Source organism: Cephus cinctus, unplaced genomic scaffold (assembly GCF_000341935.2).
Source record: "Cephus cinctus unplaced genomic scaffold, Ccin1 Ccin1_scaffold1163, whole genome shotgun sequence".
Lineage (NCBI taxonomy): Eukaryota > Metazoa > Arthropoda > Insecta > Hymenoptera > Cephidae > Cephus > Cephus cinctus.
In genome coordinates, this window is record NW_014333653.1 from 58,010 (window position 1) to 76,330 (window position 18,321).

Genomic DNA, 18,321 nt, shown 5'->3' on the forward strand with positions numbered 1-18,321 from the left:
TTCTTTATGACGTACGTCGAATCACGTACTATCATGTTCTTTGGATACGTTCAGACATTCATTGGCAATGAAGTCTGGATCGCATTCACAGTCGATTATAATCGATTTGAAATTAAGATTTTTTACTGATTTTTAAAAATTGAAGAATGTATACTTTTTATTACAAGATTTTATTGATACTTCGTCCCAATTCGTGTGAAAATTATTTTTAAAAAAGGTCATTGTTGTCATCTCTATAAAAAAAATGTAATTCAGTTTAATGCAGAGCATGTCTAATATTAATGATTGTCTTGCTCCTCGTAACTGTTAGTAATTGAGCCATTCGATTGGTCATGGAGCAAGAATGTTTCTTAAAAAAAAAAATTCATCCTATTGGCACCTTTTACTAAGAAGAGATCAGTATTTTAATTCTTCATAATTGTATGAAAAGGAGCAATTCTTATAATAATTATTCTACGCCACCATTTTGGAACACCACATTGGCACTCCGAAAAACTATCTTTCAATTAGATACAGTAGCATTGATCCTAGATGATTATAATTTGATAAATACAGACATTATATTATTTGTATTGATATTTTCTAAATAAAATGTCTATATTCATGTCGCTTTCATCATTTTAGTCAAACCTACATGGGGAAAGTTATATTTTCCAATGACAAAATTAAATAATTTTAAATAACTAACTATAGTTAGTCTGTCAAAGTATCGAGCAATGGAAAAGATCCTTTGACTGTCCATATTGAAAGCAGACCGGCAGTTTTCACTGTTTATACTTAAATAATTATATAAACATTATCTTGAATATTTGAAGGGTACATAAAGTGGTCTATGATCTCGTTACAAGTGTCCCTTAGGGGTGTTGGTGATAATTCATTCATTTGATTAGGAATTAGGTACTTATTTCATTAATCGGGATGAATTCTTCATGGACTTTTAGTAGATTAATTTGTGACTTATTGCTGTGCGCAACTCAAGCCAGGCTGGCCTTGCATTTCATCCTCATCCGAAGAGTAAGACTTTCCTGTGCGACTTGACGAAGTATTGTGATCAGGATCGTACTCCTCCAAATCAACTTCCATGGAATCCTTAGGTATTTTAAGTTTTGGCCTTGGAGGGAAAACAGACTCAAGTTGCTGAAAGAAATAATACCACTATGAACGTACATTTCTTATAAGTTATAGTTAATTTCTTTTTTTATTATAGATTACCTTTAATACTTGTTCGCTAGCAAAGTGATCCTCAGGGAAAGTGACTTCAAACTTTATGTACAGATTTCCCTTTTCGAATGGATTTCTGTACTGCGGCATACCTTCGCCAGCAATGGCTTTGATATCGCCCGGACGAATAATATGACCTGCAGGGTGTTTAACGTGTAAATGTCTGCCATCTAGGTGACGCACTATTATATCCATTCCACACAGAGCTTCAGCTAATCCGATTTTTGTAGTCATATGCAAATGATCATTGTTTCGTTGAAAAACGTCATGCGGTTTTTGCTGAAGTAATATGACAACGTCACCAGCTTGACAACCTGGCATTTGATCACTCTCTCCTGTTAGAAAATCATATGTTAAGTATATTTTATATTGACTATTTATTTAATAATTCACATTGTACCTCTGAATAATATCTTCTGATTATTCTGCATCCCTTTATCTATGTGAACTTCCAAAATTTTTTGCTCGCTGATAATTTTCTTGCCATTGCAGGTAGTGCACCTGTCTTTTTCATTTATAACCTCACCGGTACCCTGGCAGTCTTCACAAGGAGTTTGAATCTGTTGAGATAGACCTGGAACAAGTTGTCTTAATACTATCTTCATTCCAACTCCTCGGCATCCTCTGCATCGCACGACAGCACCTTCTGCACCCCCCAATCTATTTTGAAAAGAAATATTTTAAATAAGAATGCTAAAAACAAAAATTCGATGGGCCGCTTACTTACCCTCCGCAAGCACTGCACTTAACCTTCTTACTTTGTTGCAGCTTAGTGGTTTTTCCATTATACATATCTTCTAATGTAACTCTAATGACAATGTGGGAAATCAACAATTAGACAACGAATAATTTTTTAATTCTGTATCTAACTATAGTACGCACTTCAGGTGATGAACTGTATCTTCACCACGTGTTGGCTTTCTTCTCCCCATACCTCCACCAAACCCTGCTAAACCTTGAAATAAAAAATATATTTGATAATAAACACAATTATATAATTAAAGAATCGTTGCAATTACAGCATGGTAGCAATGCAAACCTCCAAAGAGACCACCTCCACATCCAAACAAGTCGGAGAAGATGTCATCGGTAGACATCCTTCCCTCACCAACTCCTTCTTGAACACCTTTCAAGCCATATTGATCATAGACTCGACGTTTCTTGGAATCGGATAATACTTCATAAGCAAATGAAATGTCCTTAAACTTATCTCCTGCTGTAGGATTCTTATCAGGATGAAATTCCTTAGCGAGTTTCTTATAAGACTGTAAAAATAAAGAAGATAAAATAGTTTAATAGGAATAAAAGATTGTGCAAGAACAAAACTCCAAATAATGAAAAAAAAATACAAAGTAAACGTAAAACAAAAATTAACCGAAGACAAGGGTGAAAGTAATTATACTAAAACATTAGTGAAATAACAATGGACGATTTCATAATAACGTATAGACGTTATATTATGCATCACGTGTAACTAAAGCATGAATAGTACTTTTTTATCAGTATTGCGTAATAACCATAATTACAAGAATTTAAGTCCAAAGATTGAACTGCAAATTTTCATAACGATAAGAGTTCAATGACTCTTAGAATTAAATTGGCCTCGGCGGAGTGGCCAAACTATTCAGGTGTTTTTATTCCATGCATGAACAGGGTGTAAAGTACTTTGATCCTTTACCTTCTTTATCGTTTGCTCGTCGGCACCCCTAGGTACACCAAGGATTTCGTAAAGCTTATTCTCGGCCATTTCGTTCAAAAAGATTGAAAAGTTCCAAGAATCCGTAAAGAAATCTTAATTTTTACGTCGCACAGCAGCAGTCGCCTGTGATCTTACAGGCCGTAAGGAACAGTAAGGAGAGCGCAAGGCAACGTGATGAAGCGGACGGAAGTATGACCAAGTATACCAACAATTGAACAAGAAAATATAGAATGTTACGTGAACATATTTTTTTTCACCAATGCAGCCAGTGGAAACTTCTTAAAATGGCATGACATTTGAACTATTCCACATTCTCTATCCTACGTCTCCATTTAGAATTTCTATTAGTTTAATAATTATTAACAAGTCTCTAATCCATTCTCTTATAAAGTGTGACGACATTAATCGATGTCAATAATCTTTCTACATAATTTAAAAACCGAAAGCAGTTCATTTTTTCCCGCTCTTTATTTGAACTTTGATGATACGAAAATGAGTTATCTAAATTACAATGGGATTAAGAAAAGATTGTCTTGTAAAGATTACGTGACAGTCATTTATGTTCTTCATATAAAATATCCATTTGTTTTCAAGGAGAATCGCTTTAGATGAAAAGCTGCTAGAGAATTTATATAGTTACCGCAGATGCTGTTTTCATGTTTTCATAGGCAACGAGCAACTAAAATCTATTTGCCGATCTAGCTTCTATGTCGGTCACTCTGAAAATTACTTTACCAGCTTCACCGTGCTGACAGTCAACAATGTAGGCTATCCTTGTATATGGTATATGAAGAGATAAGTATATGTATACCTCTATATAAGATATGCAGAGATAAGTATATGTATATGTATACCTCTAGTATATGTATATATCAGAGATGAGTAGGGAGATGCACAACTCTACGGTTTTAGGCGATACCACAAACATGGCGATGAAACGCAGCGGCGAGTTCGGAAGTAGAGTTTTGTGTTGAACTATATTGTTAAAACCTATCAGAAACTATAGAACTCCTCGAGAACTATTGAAAAAGCTTATTGTTGAATCATTTTTAAAAGATTTTAAAAAAGTGCGGTGCCAGTTCAAGTTTTGGAAAATACGTATTTTAACGATGTTACGTAGCAGAGCTATTGTTAAAACCTATCAGGAACTATAGAACTCCTCGAGAACTATTGAAAAAGCTTATTGTTGAATCATTTTTAAAAGATTTTAAAAAAGTGCGGTGCCAGTTCAAGTTTTGGAAAATACGTATTTTAACGATGTTACGTAGCAGAGCTATTGTTAAAACCTATCAGGAACTATAGAACTTCTCGAGAACTATTGGAAAAGCCTATTGTTGAAACAGTTTTAAGAAATTGCGGTGCGAATTTTACTTCAAGATTGCAAAAAAAATGTTTAGGTAATATCTGATGAGCGGCTTCGTTCTAAGGGTTGCTCTAGGAACCAGTAGTAAGTTGCGGAGAACCTCTGTTCGCCAAGCTACAGGTTCATGATCATGTTCATCTCGCATTATCGACGGAGGCGATGGTCACAAAATCTTACTCCCAGACTCGCCGCTACCATTTAACGCCATGACTTTGGTATCGCCTAAAACCGTAGCGTTGTGCATCTCCGTACTCATCTCTGAATGTATGATAGGTGTGATATTCCTATAGAGAACTGTCATTTTTGTGAATTACTCATCGCCCAGTAAGAAATATTAACGCGATAAGTATTTAACAGTATCAACGAATCTCTCAAGCTTGGGACACGTAATATTGGCGGTTGTAAAAATTAGTCAAAATGTTTGCAAGCGGTCCGAATTATACGAAGTTAAAGACACACTTGAGATTGGCGATAAACAGGTTAAAGTTGCTGGAAAAAAAGAAGACGGAATTGGCACAGAAAGCTAGAAAGGAAATTGCTGATTATATTGCTGCTGGAAAAGTTGAAAGGGCCAGAATCAGGGTTGAGCATATTATACGAGAAGACTACATGGTTGAAGCTATGGAATTATTAGAAATGTATTGTGACTTATTGTTGGCAAGATTTGGCTTGATTCAACAAATGAAGTATGTATTATTTAAGGTGTTAAGTTGGACAGGTTTTTTTAAATTATTGTTCTTTGTAGAAACTTGGATGAGGGACTGGCCGAAGCTATCTCTACGATAATATGGGCTGCACCACGTATTCAAACCGATGTACAGGAGATGAAAGTTATTTCTGATATATTGAGTTCCAAGTATGGTAAACAGTATACAGACGCCTGCAGAGAGGAGGCTGTGCAGTCTATTTCAGAAAAATTGAAGCACAAGATGAGCGTGCAGTCACCTTCGAAATTACTTGTGGAAAAATATCTTATTGAAATAGCAAAGAATTACAATGTAGAATACGAACCTGATCCTCAAGTTATGGCTGAGGGACAGGATGCATTGTTGATTGATATAGGAAATAGTGGAGGTGAACTACCGAACAATTTAGACCTAGCTGCAGGTGGTAGCAGTCTTCCACAACCATTAGGTTTCATAGGTTATCCTCAGCCTCCAGTATTGCCTGATGGTGGTTCTAATTTTAATATGATGGTACTTCATGTCTCTACATTCCTTTCAATATTCTTTTTTTTTATAATCTCGTTCTTCTATACATTTTTATTACCAATGTAGGGCCCTCATAAACCAACGATACCTGCTGCTGGTTTTATAAATCCTGATACCCCTCCTGTCACAGGAAAAGGTCAAAATAATGCATTTAATCCAGCTGCATTTTCATATAATATTCCATTGGACAATGCAAATGTGAATAAACCTGTAAGCATAATTGTGTACACGTATCAATAACAATATTTTTTCCACTCGTTACTAACATAAATTTCAGGAAGATGATCTGCCTCCTCCGTACGACTCATTCCCGCCAGATTTAAACAAGCAGGTAAGTTTCCTCAAGAAATTTTAGAGCCAAAGTATTTATTATTGCACAAACTATACATTACGCTATTATATCTACAGTCCGATCAAAAACCAAAACCTCAACCAAGGTCCAAGATGCCAATGAACGATTTCCAGCTTCCTGATTTACCTGCAGTTCCCGTGGATAATGAGCCCCCAACTGCACCAGAAAATGACGACGTAGACTTTGACGACTTAATGAAGCGTTTTGAAGACTTAAAAAAACGAAAGTAAAAACTGCAAACTGTTACCGCACAACAAAAAATTAGAAGCCATTAACGTTATAATCCATATATGGATTCTTAAAAGTAATGATCCTTAAGTATACAAGATCAATAGGAATCTGATATATATAGTTTTTTTTTCTTTTTAAACACGGTATAAACATCTCACAGAAAGATATGCTGAGTTAGAGTTAAACTCTTTGTTCCATCAATGGATAAAGTATATTACCGATTTTATATTAACTTTAATGAACTTGAGCCCTTTAATTAATTAATTGGTGCCTTTGTATAAAGTATTGTAAAGCGTACGTCGCTAAGATGTGTTTTAAACTATAGTAATGCAATTACTTTATTCTGTATATAGAGTACGAATTGGTCCGAGTATTCTGTTATTGGGAAAAGCGAACAATATTTTGCTTCTAACATTTGTAAATTAATAAATGATAATTGCGCTGATACCTGTCTGGATTTTTATTTTTAAAAACTTTTTCAAAATATAATATACATATTTCTTATATACTATAATTAAAGATGTACCAGACATCCCTAACTATACAATTATAATACCACAACCATAATCGTTAAAATTTCTGATCCAATAATTTCTAAATAAGAAATTGAGGGTCATCTGCTATTCTTGCTCATCTTCCCAATCGTCGCATTTCTAAAAGAATAAAACAAAACAAGATTCATGCTATTAAAAATATTATAGTATATTGCACTCACTTCTCGTCCCTTGTCAGCCAAACAACCCAAGAGATTCTGAGAGAATTGACACTTCTCTTTATTCATATCCATATCAAGATAACGGAAACAATCCACTACAGACTCTTCAATGAAATCACGTAATTCCGGGTCATGTACATTCTGTGACATTATATTGGTAACTGCCATACGTTCTGGAAATCCTTTCTGGTCGACCTAGATACGTCGCCATGCAGAAACATACAAAAAGAGATAAATAAAAAGAGACACTATATACAATAGTTATTTCTCTTACCAGATCGAGTTTATTGAAGAAGCACTGTATAACGCACTGTAACACCGTGGAAAAATTATTAATAAATTACTTAATAATCTGCCAGACTGATTAACCAGTTTGTCAATCTTAAAATAACTGTATACTAAGTTCTCACCGCTTGATCATGCCGACCATCGTACTTTTGATTATTATAAGAATGCAACTGATCATTGTCCATTTTTCTAGTATTCATTGAATTTCTATGATTCATATTGCCAGTAGAATTTCGCATTCTATTACCAGTATCGCTTGTATTATTATAATCCATTGATTTGCTATTCCAATTTTGTCTGTTCTGCCGCATACCGTTGAAATTACTATAAAAATATTATATTGTTCATTCCAATAAATAATCAAGGAGGATAAATAATATGTACAAACGGACACTAAATTTCTAATACAATATACAGTAAAATATTTGTATTTCTATAAAATTCAGTTACCCGTTTTTCGTATTGTCATCCACGCCACTAGAGTTCCTTTCGTTTCTTTCATTACGACCAAAGATAAATTTCTTATCAAATATATTCTCATCAGATCCTGAATCATCCTCAGAGCTATCAGTTTCGCTCGAGGTCGCAAAATCCCTCTCAAGTTTCGCGTTACCCAAGTGTCGCTTACGGCAAGTTTGCATAATCTTACGGAACTGTTCATCGCTTTGCTGACTGCCCGTTCGACATTTTAAAGCCTGGTAAGAAAAAAGAATCAAGGATAAAATATTGCAAGTTCTACAAGGCTGATTAAGAGATAGCGAAGTACGTGAACTACGTTACACAATATAAATTGCTATTAAATAATCCATCACAAAAACAGAAAAAGCTTCCTATAATAACCTACCGTTCCACAGTCAATTAAGAAAGACAAAAGGCAAGCAAACAAGCACAAAGTTGAAAGCTTCATTTTGCGATCCTCACGGATCCACGATCGTAACGAGTCTGACGAACTTTACCACAGAAGCACAAATAGCTTTATGAATGATTGTCCACCTGTGAATTAGGATTACCATGTCCAAATGACGTGCAGTTGAATAGGAGTGACATTTTAAATGCATCCTGAATTGTTTTCATGTCTTTGTCGAGAGAAATAAATACCGGATGGAGATGCGGTCCATTTACCGCATCAACCTGTCCCATTTTAATGTACTTGAAATCCAAAAAAAAATTGATTCTAATGCGAATTCCTAGTCGTGTCAAAAAATCAGACGCGCTGAAATCATTGTCAATTCAATTGAAAGGGTCCCTCGTGGTCATCTTCTTGTACTCTATTTCATCCATCCCCTTTGTAGCTCAGTAACATAATCAATTAGAGGTCCTCTTGTAGATTAGTTATTGTAGAGGCAATCTGTAAGTCAAAGAAATTGAAAGTCTCTGCGCAATGTCACCCGCGTAAGATACTTGCAGTTTTCTTTTTAAATTTCGCAGCGATACCTGGTCCAGCGTGGGGGAGCGGTATTTGGTTCCACTTATAATTTAGGTAAATCAGTACCTATTGGTACTTACTGACAATGAGTGCCAGAGAAAACCTATCAGTAGCGTGCTAAAGAATAAGAGAGAGTTTGTTCATGGAGGCATATCAGATCGTGAAGCTTGTCTCAGTCCAATTCACACCTCTCGATGGTAAACATGACGCGTACCAAAAATATAGTGAGTAAATTTTAAGTTCATTGCCTAATTTTAAAGATAAAAGAATAACATGACATTTAAATTAAGTCATTATGAACTAACGAAATTGTACGAAGCAATGGAAAATCTTAATTGTACAAATCTACTGGAATAATTCTAAATATAATTGAGCCGTAAGGTCAGTGTCATTCTGAGAGGGCCATCTCTTTACGAGTTTCACAATGAAAGAGTCCCTTGAATGTGTCACCGACGGTGCGGCTTGACTATAACTTATTGAATGTGGTTAACGTCTTTTAATTATAAGTTTAGAACTTAAAAGTGTATTTACATGTATATAAATAACTATTAGTATACGCGTGTTAATTTGTTATTATATGTTAAGTTATGAGAGTGATAGATTATAGCTTGAATGTATGTATATCAATTAGACATAGTTGAAATTTCACGTTTATGAAAGTAATACGCAATACACGAATTGGCGGGGAAAATCGAAAGAGTACAATGAAAAAAAAAAGATTGTTAGGCAGTGCGAAATATAAAAAACTTTTTTTTTCACGTACAGCTTTCTATAACGAGATCTGTTGTGAAATACCTAATCGTTATAGTTATGGCGAATGCAACACTCAGTAGGGATTGATAAAGTAAGGTTTAATATAGTTTATATGATTGAATAGGATCAGTGGACCGTGAACAAGTGTGAAAGTGGTAAGACGGTATCAGTCGGCGAAATAACTATATTTCTATAGGAATTCCAATGTTGCTCAAGCGTAGACATCTTCTTCATTTTATCGAATTCCAATTGTACATTGACAATTAATGGAACACTAATTTCAAGACTTTATTTGATGCTTTCAGCTGATCCTGAGTGTCTTCTTCATTTTTGCAATAAGACTGCAAGCGCAGCCACTGCAGAATCAGATTCCAGAGGAAATGCGGTATCCATCTGAAATGTCCTTTCAGGCATATCCAAACATAGCTACGTTATCACTGGATGAGATAAAAGAAATGTTTCCATGGTTGAAATCGAAAGAGCCAGTGGTCTTGGAAAGCAATGATAAAAATGCACCGCGATACGTATTCTATTACAAGCCGGAGCAGGTGGTCTTAAAGAACAAGATAACAGGTAGAGAAAAGAATAGTCGCGATCAGGAAGCAAATGAATTCTTGAAGCGTGGATTTCTTCATCAGGAGAGAAATTTCTTACCGGGTGGATTAAATCATCGAAGTGAAGGGTACAGGCATAACGATGATATCGTCGAGGATCCTGATATTTTTACAGCTGAAACAAAAAACGGTCCAGTTCATTCTCATCCGAAGGTACCATCCCCATATCTGGAACCACCGACAGTATCGGAAAAGGATAGAAATTTGTATAGTCTGGAGAAGCGAAAGTTGATCATAAATTTGCTGAGAGCAAGGAAAAATAGAGCAAGGCAAAAATTGTTGAATCAAAAATTAAATAGTAAAGAGAAAGAGAAAACAGAGGATAAGGAAATAAAATACGTACGAGATCATGCACCTGAGAATCAAATGGAGGTAAGTTTATATTGCTCTCCGATGTATCTTCTGTATATTAATACCCAGCATCATTTCTTACCAGGACACATCAGAGATTAAAGATGAGGCTACGGAGGAACAACAGGTTAAGAAAAAGCCAAATAATCCATTAGAATTGTCACCGGATGGTGACAGAGTACAATTTCATATTCATGGACACGAAGGCCCAAAAACTTACATCTTTGGCTTTGACACAGGAAATGGGTGAGTCAATGAAATATCTCTAGACATAATAAAATATCTTAACCAGGATCAATGATACTCATTACGTTGATTCCTGGTTCACAGAAAAAACAGACACTACAGATTGGAGGAACGTCTCAAGGATGGCACCATAAAAGGACATTACGGTTATTATGATGCAAGAGGAAAACTCAGAATGGTTCAATACACAGCCAGACCCCTTGGCGGTTACCAAGAAAAGCATCACGAATCGAGCCATCCTAAGGACAAAAGTTAATCGGTTTTATAGCATTCTTTTTATTGCGAAAACGACAAAATTTCTGCAGGGTCATTGCGAAATGATCTAAGGAAACATTTTTGTATAATGAAGTTTATTTCCTCGCGACGAGTAGCGAGACTCTTGAGAAAGTACTGCGGTTTCTGTTTTTGTTTTTTAATCGTGATTGACGGCAAGTCGATAGAAAATAGTATTCAAAAAAGTCCATTGATACCTACACGACTGGGATTAAACAGTTATTTATTCAACAATAACAATCTCCATAGTTACGAAAAGGGAAGAAAAAAAATATTTATATGTGTGTTAACGCAAAAACACTTCTCATATACATTACGCAATAATACCAAGTAGGTCTATCCCTAGTCTATGCTGAACATAGCCGAAGTCCATGTGGTCACACGCGGAAACATAGGTCAAGTTATAAATATCGCTTTGTCTTATGAATCGTGAGAAAATTCACTGTCACCTTGCACAGAATAATTTTTAACATTGGTATGACGTTATTAGTCCCACCGCTCCGAGGCGATTTAAATAAAAAATTCACTTGACCTTCTTGGCGTCCGCCGCTCCGTATGACGACGAGCTCTTGCTAATTTCAGACATCCCAATGGTTTTGTGCATTAACAGGAAAACTGTAATCACAATAAGGACAGAGTTGAGAATCATTAATTAAAATTTAATACCGTTCTGCCATATGTATTGACATACGATTTTCTATATGTAAATAAAAGCGAAGTACATTGAGTCAGACTCACATAAACCTATTATTCCAACTCCTACGAAGAAGTAGATGGTCGATCCTGATAATAAGAGTTTCACTAAATAATAGAGCATGGGAACGAGTACGATTACCGCCCAGAACACAGTATTGATAAGAGAATAATATCTTCTCTCTAGTTTAAATATGTCCGTCCTAGGTATACCGCTGGTAGCGAAGAAATCGCCTGTCTGACTGAAACTCTCTGCCATACGATCCTGAAAATTGATAACAATTTAGTAAAGGTTTATAAAAAAATTATATTAATATTCAACGATATTGTATTGTCCTTTTCGATTACCTTTTTTTGATAGATCCTATGAAGCCATTCCGCAGCAGCTTCTTCACCTTCAGGAACCTCGTCGAGAGGGATTCTGTTCATATACATATGTGCCTCAACTTTATTTCCTATAAGAAGATTCGTCATTGTTGGTTTTACAGCTTCGCTAAGTTTAAATGCCAACTGCACATCATATATAGCGCCTATTTTGCCTCTCATGTGTGGAATACTAGCGGTGAAGCCTTTTGTGCGTGGAGTCAGATGATGTTTTAATACCGGGAGACCTCTCTCTTGCGCAAACTTCTGACAGGCCTTGAGTTTCTCAGGAGTAAAACGAGTGCCCTCGGCATATAGTAGCAGCTGAATAGTTAAAATATGATAGAGTCCCGGATAGAGAAACGATACTTCATTAGTTATGTATACAAAAGTCACTGACCCACATAGTATCAGGATAGTCGGCCAATTCACGTATCTGATTTCCTATGGTTTCTCTATCTTTATCCCAGCTTCTCTCCAGGAAGATGCTTTCAGCGAATTTCCATGCCCAGCCCACTGTAGGGATATACTGTATGGATTTCTTGGCGTACGCTTTACAGTTCTGGAATTAAAAATCATTTGGAATCGGGTATAAAGGTTAAGACTTCCTTTTTTTTTTAAATGCAAATAACTGTCCAGGTAAACACTTACGCCTAACATTCGTATACGGTCGCAGAACATCCATCCCATCAGCCAATCTATTTCGTAGCTATGATTCATCAATACATATCCGTGCTCGTTACCGAAATATTTGTCAAACTCCGTTTTATCTATGTACAATATTACGTCAGTGCCTGACCACCATTCCGCCAAGAATACCAATTCTGTAATTAATGAAGTGGAACCGTGCAATTAATGTACAAGTAATAGGTAAGTGTAAATTAATTGCTAATTAAAGACTTACGACTGTAAAAGGAGTAGCAGAGATAATAATTAATCTTGCGATAAAAATGTTTGGAGAATGGTTTCAATCCAAAGTATAAAAGAAATTGGAAGAAATTTATTATTAAGCCGGAGGTGAAAAATGTAATGGCAAACATAAGGTGGACCACCCTGGATCGTTTTAATGAATTCTGGAGTCCCATTTTTCTTTGTCCTTCCTTTGTATTAATATGTGCGTTTCTTTAGAAGACTTATATTTTTTACACCTTCACCTGCAACATGAGAGAAAAAATGTTACTTTCTTTAATGTAATAAATATCTTAAAACAATGATAACCAGTTCATTCTGTAATCCAAGCAATGTATAATTAAAACACAAGCTAAGTATTACACATAGGCGCAGCATAGTATAGTTGGTAGTACAGTTATCAGCAGTTATTAATGATGCATTATCTACTATATGCTATCTGCGTTGATACCTTTTACAAATATACATATATATTAGCCCTAATTGCACTTATCACTTATAGATAATTTAAAAGAGTTTAGATAATTATGAGAGCACTGCACCAAGTTCTATTCATTAATTCAGAGAACTTTTTAAAATATTCAGTATTTGTAACTGAAAAGGGTTTTGAAACGTAAGCACATACCATGTATTATAAAAGAAATTTTTTCTTATCACCGGCTAAGTTGATTATTATAAATTTTGTGAACATTGACCATCAATCAAGTACAGAAGATAATAATAGTGAATGCAATTTTCTTTTTTTTGGAGCTTAATCAATAAAATTCTTTTCACGACCAAGTAAATTATCCACACTTTTTCATTTGAGCATGACTCAGCTATCATATAAGCATTTCGTTTATCAGTAGAAACCAACTGTAATGCCTTTGCTACATTAAACTGCAGTAAGCAACTTCCGATGCATTCATGTTAATTTATGTTGATTATTCCCTGATGTTGACATATTTTATATGTTTTTTTTTTCAAGCAGCAACCTTAAGAGACATTTTTAGCATATAATTAAATTATAGGAAAATATAATTTCCATGCATGAAAGCTATAGGAAACAAGTCCGTATGATCTATTTATATTATATCAAGTCATGATTGTACGTGGGAATAAGAAGCAATGTGTTATCTATATCAAGAAATAACTAGAGCAACTATTTTATAAAATGAGGTCATATTGTATCATCTTTAAAAGACAATTTAATAGGATATTTAGAGAAACCTTAATTTAGCCAATAAGGAGTGACAATTGAATGACATCTTTCTCTTGAGATGCCTTATCATGTAACATATAAATGAGTCAAAATATAAAGAAAATAAGAGATACATTCAAAGTAAATTATCATCAGTCAAATTTTTATAATTATTAAACACCAGAATACATGGTAATCAAATAATGAAACTAATTAAATAGATAAATTAAATATTTCAAGAATTCCTATGATCATTCAAAATAATATATTATATCTATTTCCAATTTTTTAAAAAGGATAGACACACTCTGAAGAATCAATATTTATAAAAAATCCGATTAAGAGTTTAGTCTTAATCACTTGTCAAATGATAAGAGCGATTAACTTGATATTTCGCGACAACAAAGCCTGACAACTTATCTAGGAATTATATTAATGCCTTTAATGAGAAACCAAACGGGCATGGTGTTTCATACAATAAATTAATATAATTATTAGACGCTGTTCCTATTGAAGAAATAAAAATACCATTTTATTTTTCTATTTAAGACACCCAACAAAACTTGCATTGTACATTTCACTAGTAAAAATAACATCGAGCATAAAGACTCACCTATTGTTGCGCCGTAGGGCGGGTCGAGGATATTTTAATATCAAAGCATTATGTAGATTCGCAGTCTCTTCCTTTATTCAAATATTTATTAATTATTTGTACGAAAACTCAAAACAGAAATATAAAACCCTGATTACGATAGATTACGAGAACCCAAAAGTATGGGCCTGTAAAGCCCGAAAAATAAAACACAAATACCGCGACGAGGAAGTAGTAACTAGCGCCGTGATTGATGACCTCAGGAAGTATTGAGTAATGCGAAGCTCAAATGATAATAAATATACTTAAAAATAAAATAAAACTCTTGTGATTATATTTCCAAAATACGTGTTAATTAAAATATATAATTTATTTTTTATTTTTCACGTATCTTGCTTGTCATAAAAATCATATATATATATGCATTCATACGGCAACTTGCTTTACTAACGTCATTTTAGCAGTCGCCATTTTGCGCTCATTACTTTAATGATCGCAGAAACGAGCGAAGAAGAATCGTGGCTGTACGTGCATCATATTTAGGTTTATGGTGACCGCTATGGAAAGCGTATCTTTCCAAGCTGTAAAGTCAATTAGTTTTTCGAATTTCTATAGAGAATTATGAAGTACAGTTATTCTTTAAAGTGGGTTTAGGAACACGTTATGTTGACCAATCGCTGTTCACTCTGACACACCCTTTAAATGTTAGTTTTTTTGCCGAATGCAAGTGAAACAGTCAACAATTAAAGATTGTTCGGTGACTATAACATTTTCGTTCGTTTTATATTGTTAATATATAATTTTATATATCTGCCTTTACGTCGATAATTAAGAGTTATCTGCCAACGAAGCTACCATGGTGAGTCACTTTTGTCTGTCCTAGTTTAACTATTTCACTTTGAAATTCTTGGATTCTAATGAAATTTCAATCTTTTCAATTATTTTACTTATTTATATTTCTCGTTGAGCACTTTGGTTATTTTAATTATTTATCATTTTTTTCTCTACTTATCATGGCAGAGCATACATAACCTTTATCGTATCAAATGTCAAAATGGCGCATGCTATGTATAATAGATATAATATTAATAGACAATTTATACAAGTGTATTACTCCTTCTATATTGGTAATTATGATTAATAACATTTCATTGAAATTAACGTCTAGCTTTTATTATTTCAGACGGAACAGCAGATGGACTGTGCTTTGGATTTGATGAGGAGGCTACCGCCTCAGCAGATCGAGAAGAATTTAAGTGATCTTATCGATCTTGTTCCTTCGTTATGCGAGGATTTATTATCCTCGGTGGACCAGCCTCTCAAAATAGCCAAGGATAAAGAATCTGGGAAAGATTATCTTTTATGTGACTATAATCGCGACGGTGATTCATACAGGTCAGCCATTAAGTACTGAATAAGATTTTCTGCCAAATTTGTTGATTCAATTTTCATGTTTCATCAAGTGAAGATATTGGTATATTTTTCAAGCCTCAGAGTAAAATTTTGGTCATTGCACGATACAATTTTGTAGGATTGGTCAGTATTAAGGATAAGATAATAGCAATTGTATATAGAAACATGTCTTATCTCTATAGCCAGTACTGACAGCATATTTTTCCTAGCTTCATAAAAATGCAAGAAATCCTTCTTCTGTATAATGCATCTTTCAACCTTAATGTTTTACAGGTCTCCATGGAGTAATACGTATGATCCACCGCTAGAAGATGGTTCTATGCCTTCGGAGAGGCTAAGGAAATTAGAAATAGATGCGAATCATGCTTTTGACCAGTATCGTGAGCTTTATTTCGAGGGTGGCGTCTCGTCCGTATATCTATGGGACCTAGACCATGGCTTTGCTGGAGTAATTTTAATTAAGAAAGCTGGTGATGGTTCAAAGAAAATCAAGGGTTGCTGGGATTCGATACATGTCGTTGAGGTCCAAGAGAAGTCAACAGGCAGGACCGCGCATTACAAACTCACTTCAACAGCAATGTTATGGCTGCAAACGAACAAGCATGGTTCCGGAACCATGAATCTTGGTGGCAGTCTAACTAGACAGGTTTGTAGCAATAAAGTTATCTCAATATACGATACTCCGTACCTCAAATCTTTCTACATATGATTAATTCCCTATTTCCTTTCTCCGCAGGTCGAACAGGATGCAGCCATAAGTGAAACATCTCCACACATTGCGAATATAGGTCGCATGGTGGAGGACATGGAGAATAAAATTCGCAATACCCTGAACGAGATTTACTTCGGTAAAACGAAAGATATCGTCAACGGTCTTAGATCGGTTCAATCCCTGGCGGATCAGAGGCAGCAGGCGGCACTTCGACAAGACTTAGCCGCAGCGCTGCAAAGGCGAAACGCGAACAATTGATCTCACGATACGCAGGAGAGCTTCAATTACGATTGTGATTAGGAAAAGGAAAGACGCCGACGACAAAAACAAAAGCAAAAAGATAATGAAACAGAATAAAGAGCAATGAACACAAGTAAAACTAAAAGAAAAAGGGTAGCCAAGTCATGAAAACGACATTGTATTGCCGAGCACTTTGTTATTACCTAGATGAGGATTATAGCGAGGAAAGAAAGAGTTAAGCAAATGAGAAGCAAGATAGTAACCTCCTTCTTTTTGGAAGTCGGTTAAAGATACAGAGAATTCACAACAACGGATTTACTAAGAAGAAATCTGTGTCTACTGGGTTTCTTTGATGTCACATCCTTAATTGATAGCTTCTGTTTCTTGCACAGATTCTCATGCAAAAACAGAATCAAAAAGAATTACTAAACACGACCCCATAAACTCGCCTCATACTGCATTCAATACTATAGCCAAACGGTAGATAGTTGGATGTATATCTAGAAATAAATCACAATTCGTTACCAAGTCGTCCCGCGATTCTAGTTACGCTGTTTATGTTACACGAAGAAAAAAAAGAAAAGAAGAAAAAACGGAAAAAGAATTCGCGTGACTAGTGGAAAAATAACTTCGTTATCAGCTTCCTGTCAAAGGCGTATTGAATTCACATTAGGATTCTCATATCCGTCGAGAATAGTCTCCCTGAAGAAGCCTCGGCGTCTCGAGAGCATTTTGAAGCGATATAATTTGTTAAAGATTTTAAAGGGTTGTTTATTGCTTATGACCGCGAGAGGTTTTTTGCATTTTCTCTTGGCCTCTTCCTCTTCTCGTTCTATTTCCCAGACGCTTCTACTAACGCGTGGGTCCTACTACTATCCGTACAAGACATTTCGTATTGCCAGTTCCTTAAGGGTTTTTCATTCTTTATGTTTTTTCTCTTCGTTCTTTCATGGTCGAAATTCCTCCAACATGCAGTAAACGGTTATCGATAACTGTCTGGCTGATTATGAATTTTTGTCGTCGAGAGACTTTCAAGCTGAATATTTTCATGAATTTCACTTAAAGAGATTTATAGTAGCCGTAGTAGCGACATGCACGCGGACAAGTCTGAATACAGAAGATAAAACTCGGAAGAGCATCCCTCAAAAAAAGAAGATAAAGAAAACGTATGGATTTCGAGGATTACGTTTGTATGAGAAAAAGAAAAGAAAATTTTCTTCGAAAGTACCTCGACGAATCCAAATGACTTTTATAACGTTTCAAGTTTTATTACTATATAAATATCACGGTATACTAATAACACGCAATCATTAATTGTTATAAAAAACTTTATTATTAAAAATGAAAGGAAGTAGCATAATTTATTATTTTATAAAGAGCTTTTCTCTATCTGTCTCTCTTTTCTCTCTCTCTCTCTCTTACCTATTTTTTCTTTATTTTTAAACTGAATGTATACAATAGCGATGAAGTGTAATT

General features: G+C 35.0%; 6 protein-coding genes across 11 annotated transcripts; 3 read left to right on the top strand and 3 right to left on the bottom strand.

Moving 5' to 3' along the window:
* Positions 1-155: 155 nt before the first annotated feature.
* On the bottom strand, positions 156-3,120 carry LOC107272396 (dnaJ homolog subfamily A member 2). Its single transcript, XM_015749514.2, has 7 exons — positions 2,900-3,120; positions 2,261-2,486; positions 2,104-2,176; positions 1,949-2,029; positions 1,622-1,881; positions 1,213-1,556; positions 156-1,137 (listed from the first exon to the last, which is right to left on the bottom strand). Exons 1-7 carry the CDS (start codon positions 2,966-2,968, stop codon positions 958-960), a joined length of 1,233 nt encoding a protein of 410 aa, XP_015605000.1. The 5' UTR covers positions 2,969-3,120; the 3' UTR covers positions 156-957.
* Positions 3,121-4,251: 1,131 nt separating this feature from the next.
* LOC107272371 (IST1 homolog) lies at positions 4,252-6,522 on the top strand. The gene is made up of 5 exons (XM_015749465.2): positions 4,252-4,969; positions 5,029-5,479; positions 5,561-5,704; positions 5,772-5,825; positions 5,903-6,522. The coding sequence occupies exons 1-5, from the start codon at positions 4,701-4,703 to the stop codon at positions 6,074-6,076; spliced, it is 1,092 nt and encodes a 363-aa protein (XP_015604951.1). The 5' UTR covers positions 4,252-4,700; the 3' UTR covers positions 6,077-6,522.
* LOC107272374 (general odorant-binding protein 71) lies at positions 6,523-8,124 on the bottom strand. Its single transcript, XM_015749472.2, has 6 exons — positions 7,925-8,124; positions 7,531-7,775; positions 7,203-7,404; positions 7,067-7,102; positions 6,793-6,987; positions 6,523-6,730 (listed from the first exon to the last, which is right to left on the bottom strand). Exons 1-6 carry the CDS (start codon positions 7,985-7,987, stop codon positions 6,698-6,700), a joined length of 774 nt encoding a protein of 257 aa, XP_015604958.1. The 5' UTR covers positions 7,988-8,124; the 3' UTR covers positions 6,523-6,697.
* LOC107272372 lies at positions 7,812-10,941 on the top strand. Of its 2 annotated transcripts, none has more exons than XM_025089662.1 (4): positions 7,812-7,842; positions 9,565-10,245; positions 10,310-10,470; positions 10,555-10,940. In XM_025089662.1, exons 2-4 carry the CDS (start codon positions 9,640-9,642, stop codon positions 10,724-10,726), a joined length of 939 nt encoding a protein of 312 aa, XP_024945430.1. In that variant the 5' UTR covers positions 7,812-7,842; positions 9,565-9,639; the 3' UTR covers positions 10,727-10,940. The 2 variants fall into 2 exon arrangements, with proteins under 2 accessions (XP_024945430.1, XP_015604952.1); XM_015749466.2 differs by lacking the exon at positions 7,812-7,842 and adding an exon at positions 8,608-8,730 and having other exon boundaries at positions 10,555-10,941.
* A 6-nt stretch (positions 10,942-10,947) lies between these two features.
* On the bottom strand, positions 10,948-14,729 carry LOC107272370 (1-acyl-sn-glycerol-3-phosphate acyltransferase gamma). Its single transcript, XM_015749464.2, has 7 exons — positions 14,502-14,729; positions 12,704-12,953; positions 12,451-12,623; positions 12,200-12,361; positions 11,785-12,123; positions 11,482-11,701; positions 10,948-11,358 (listed from the first exon to the last, which is right to left on the bottom strand). The coding sequence occupies exons 2-7, from the start codon at positions 12,882-12,884 to the stop codon at positions 11,267-11,269; spliced, it is 1,167 nt and encodes a 388-aa protein (XP_015604950.1). The 5' UTR covers positions 12,885-12,953; positions 14,502-14,729; the 3' UTR covers positions 10,948-11,266.
* LOC107272373 (F-actin-capping protein subunit beta) lies at positions 12,532-18,205 on the top strand. 5 transcript variants are annotated; one of them, XM_015749468.2, is made up of 5 exons: positions 14,927-15,237; positions 15,314-15,339; positions 15,664-15,875; positions 16,167-16,539; positions 16,630-18,205. In XM_015749468.2, exons 2-5 carry the CDS (start codon positions 15,337-15,339, stop codon positions 16,861-16,863), a joined length of 822 nt encoding a protein of 273 aa, XP_015604954.1. In that variant the 5' UTR covers positions 14,927-15,237; positions 15,314-15,336; the 3' UTR covers positions 16,864-18,205. The 5 variants fall into 5 exon arrangements, with proteins under 5 accessions (XP_015604957.1, XP_015604954.1, XP_015604956.1 ...); XM_015749470.2 differs by having other exon boundaries at positions 14,927-15,184; XM_015749471.2 differs by lacking the exons at positions 14,927-15,237; positions 15,314-15,339 and adding an exon at positions 12,532-12,669.
* Positions 18,206-18,321: the final 116 nt, after the last annotated feature.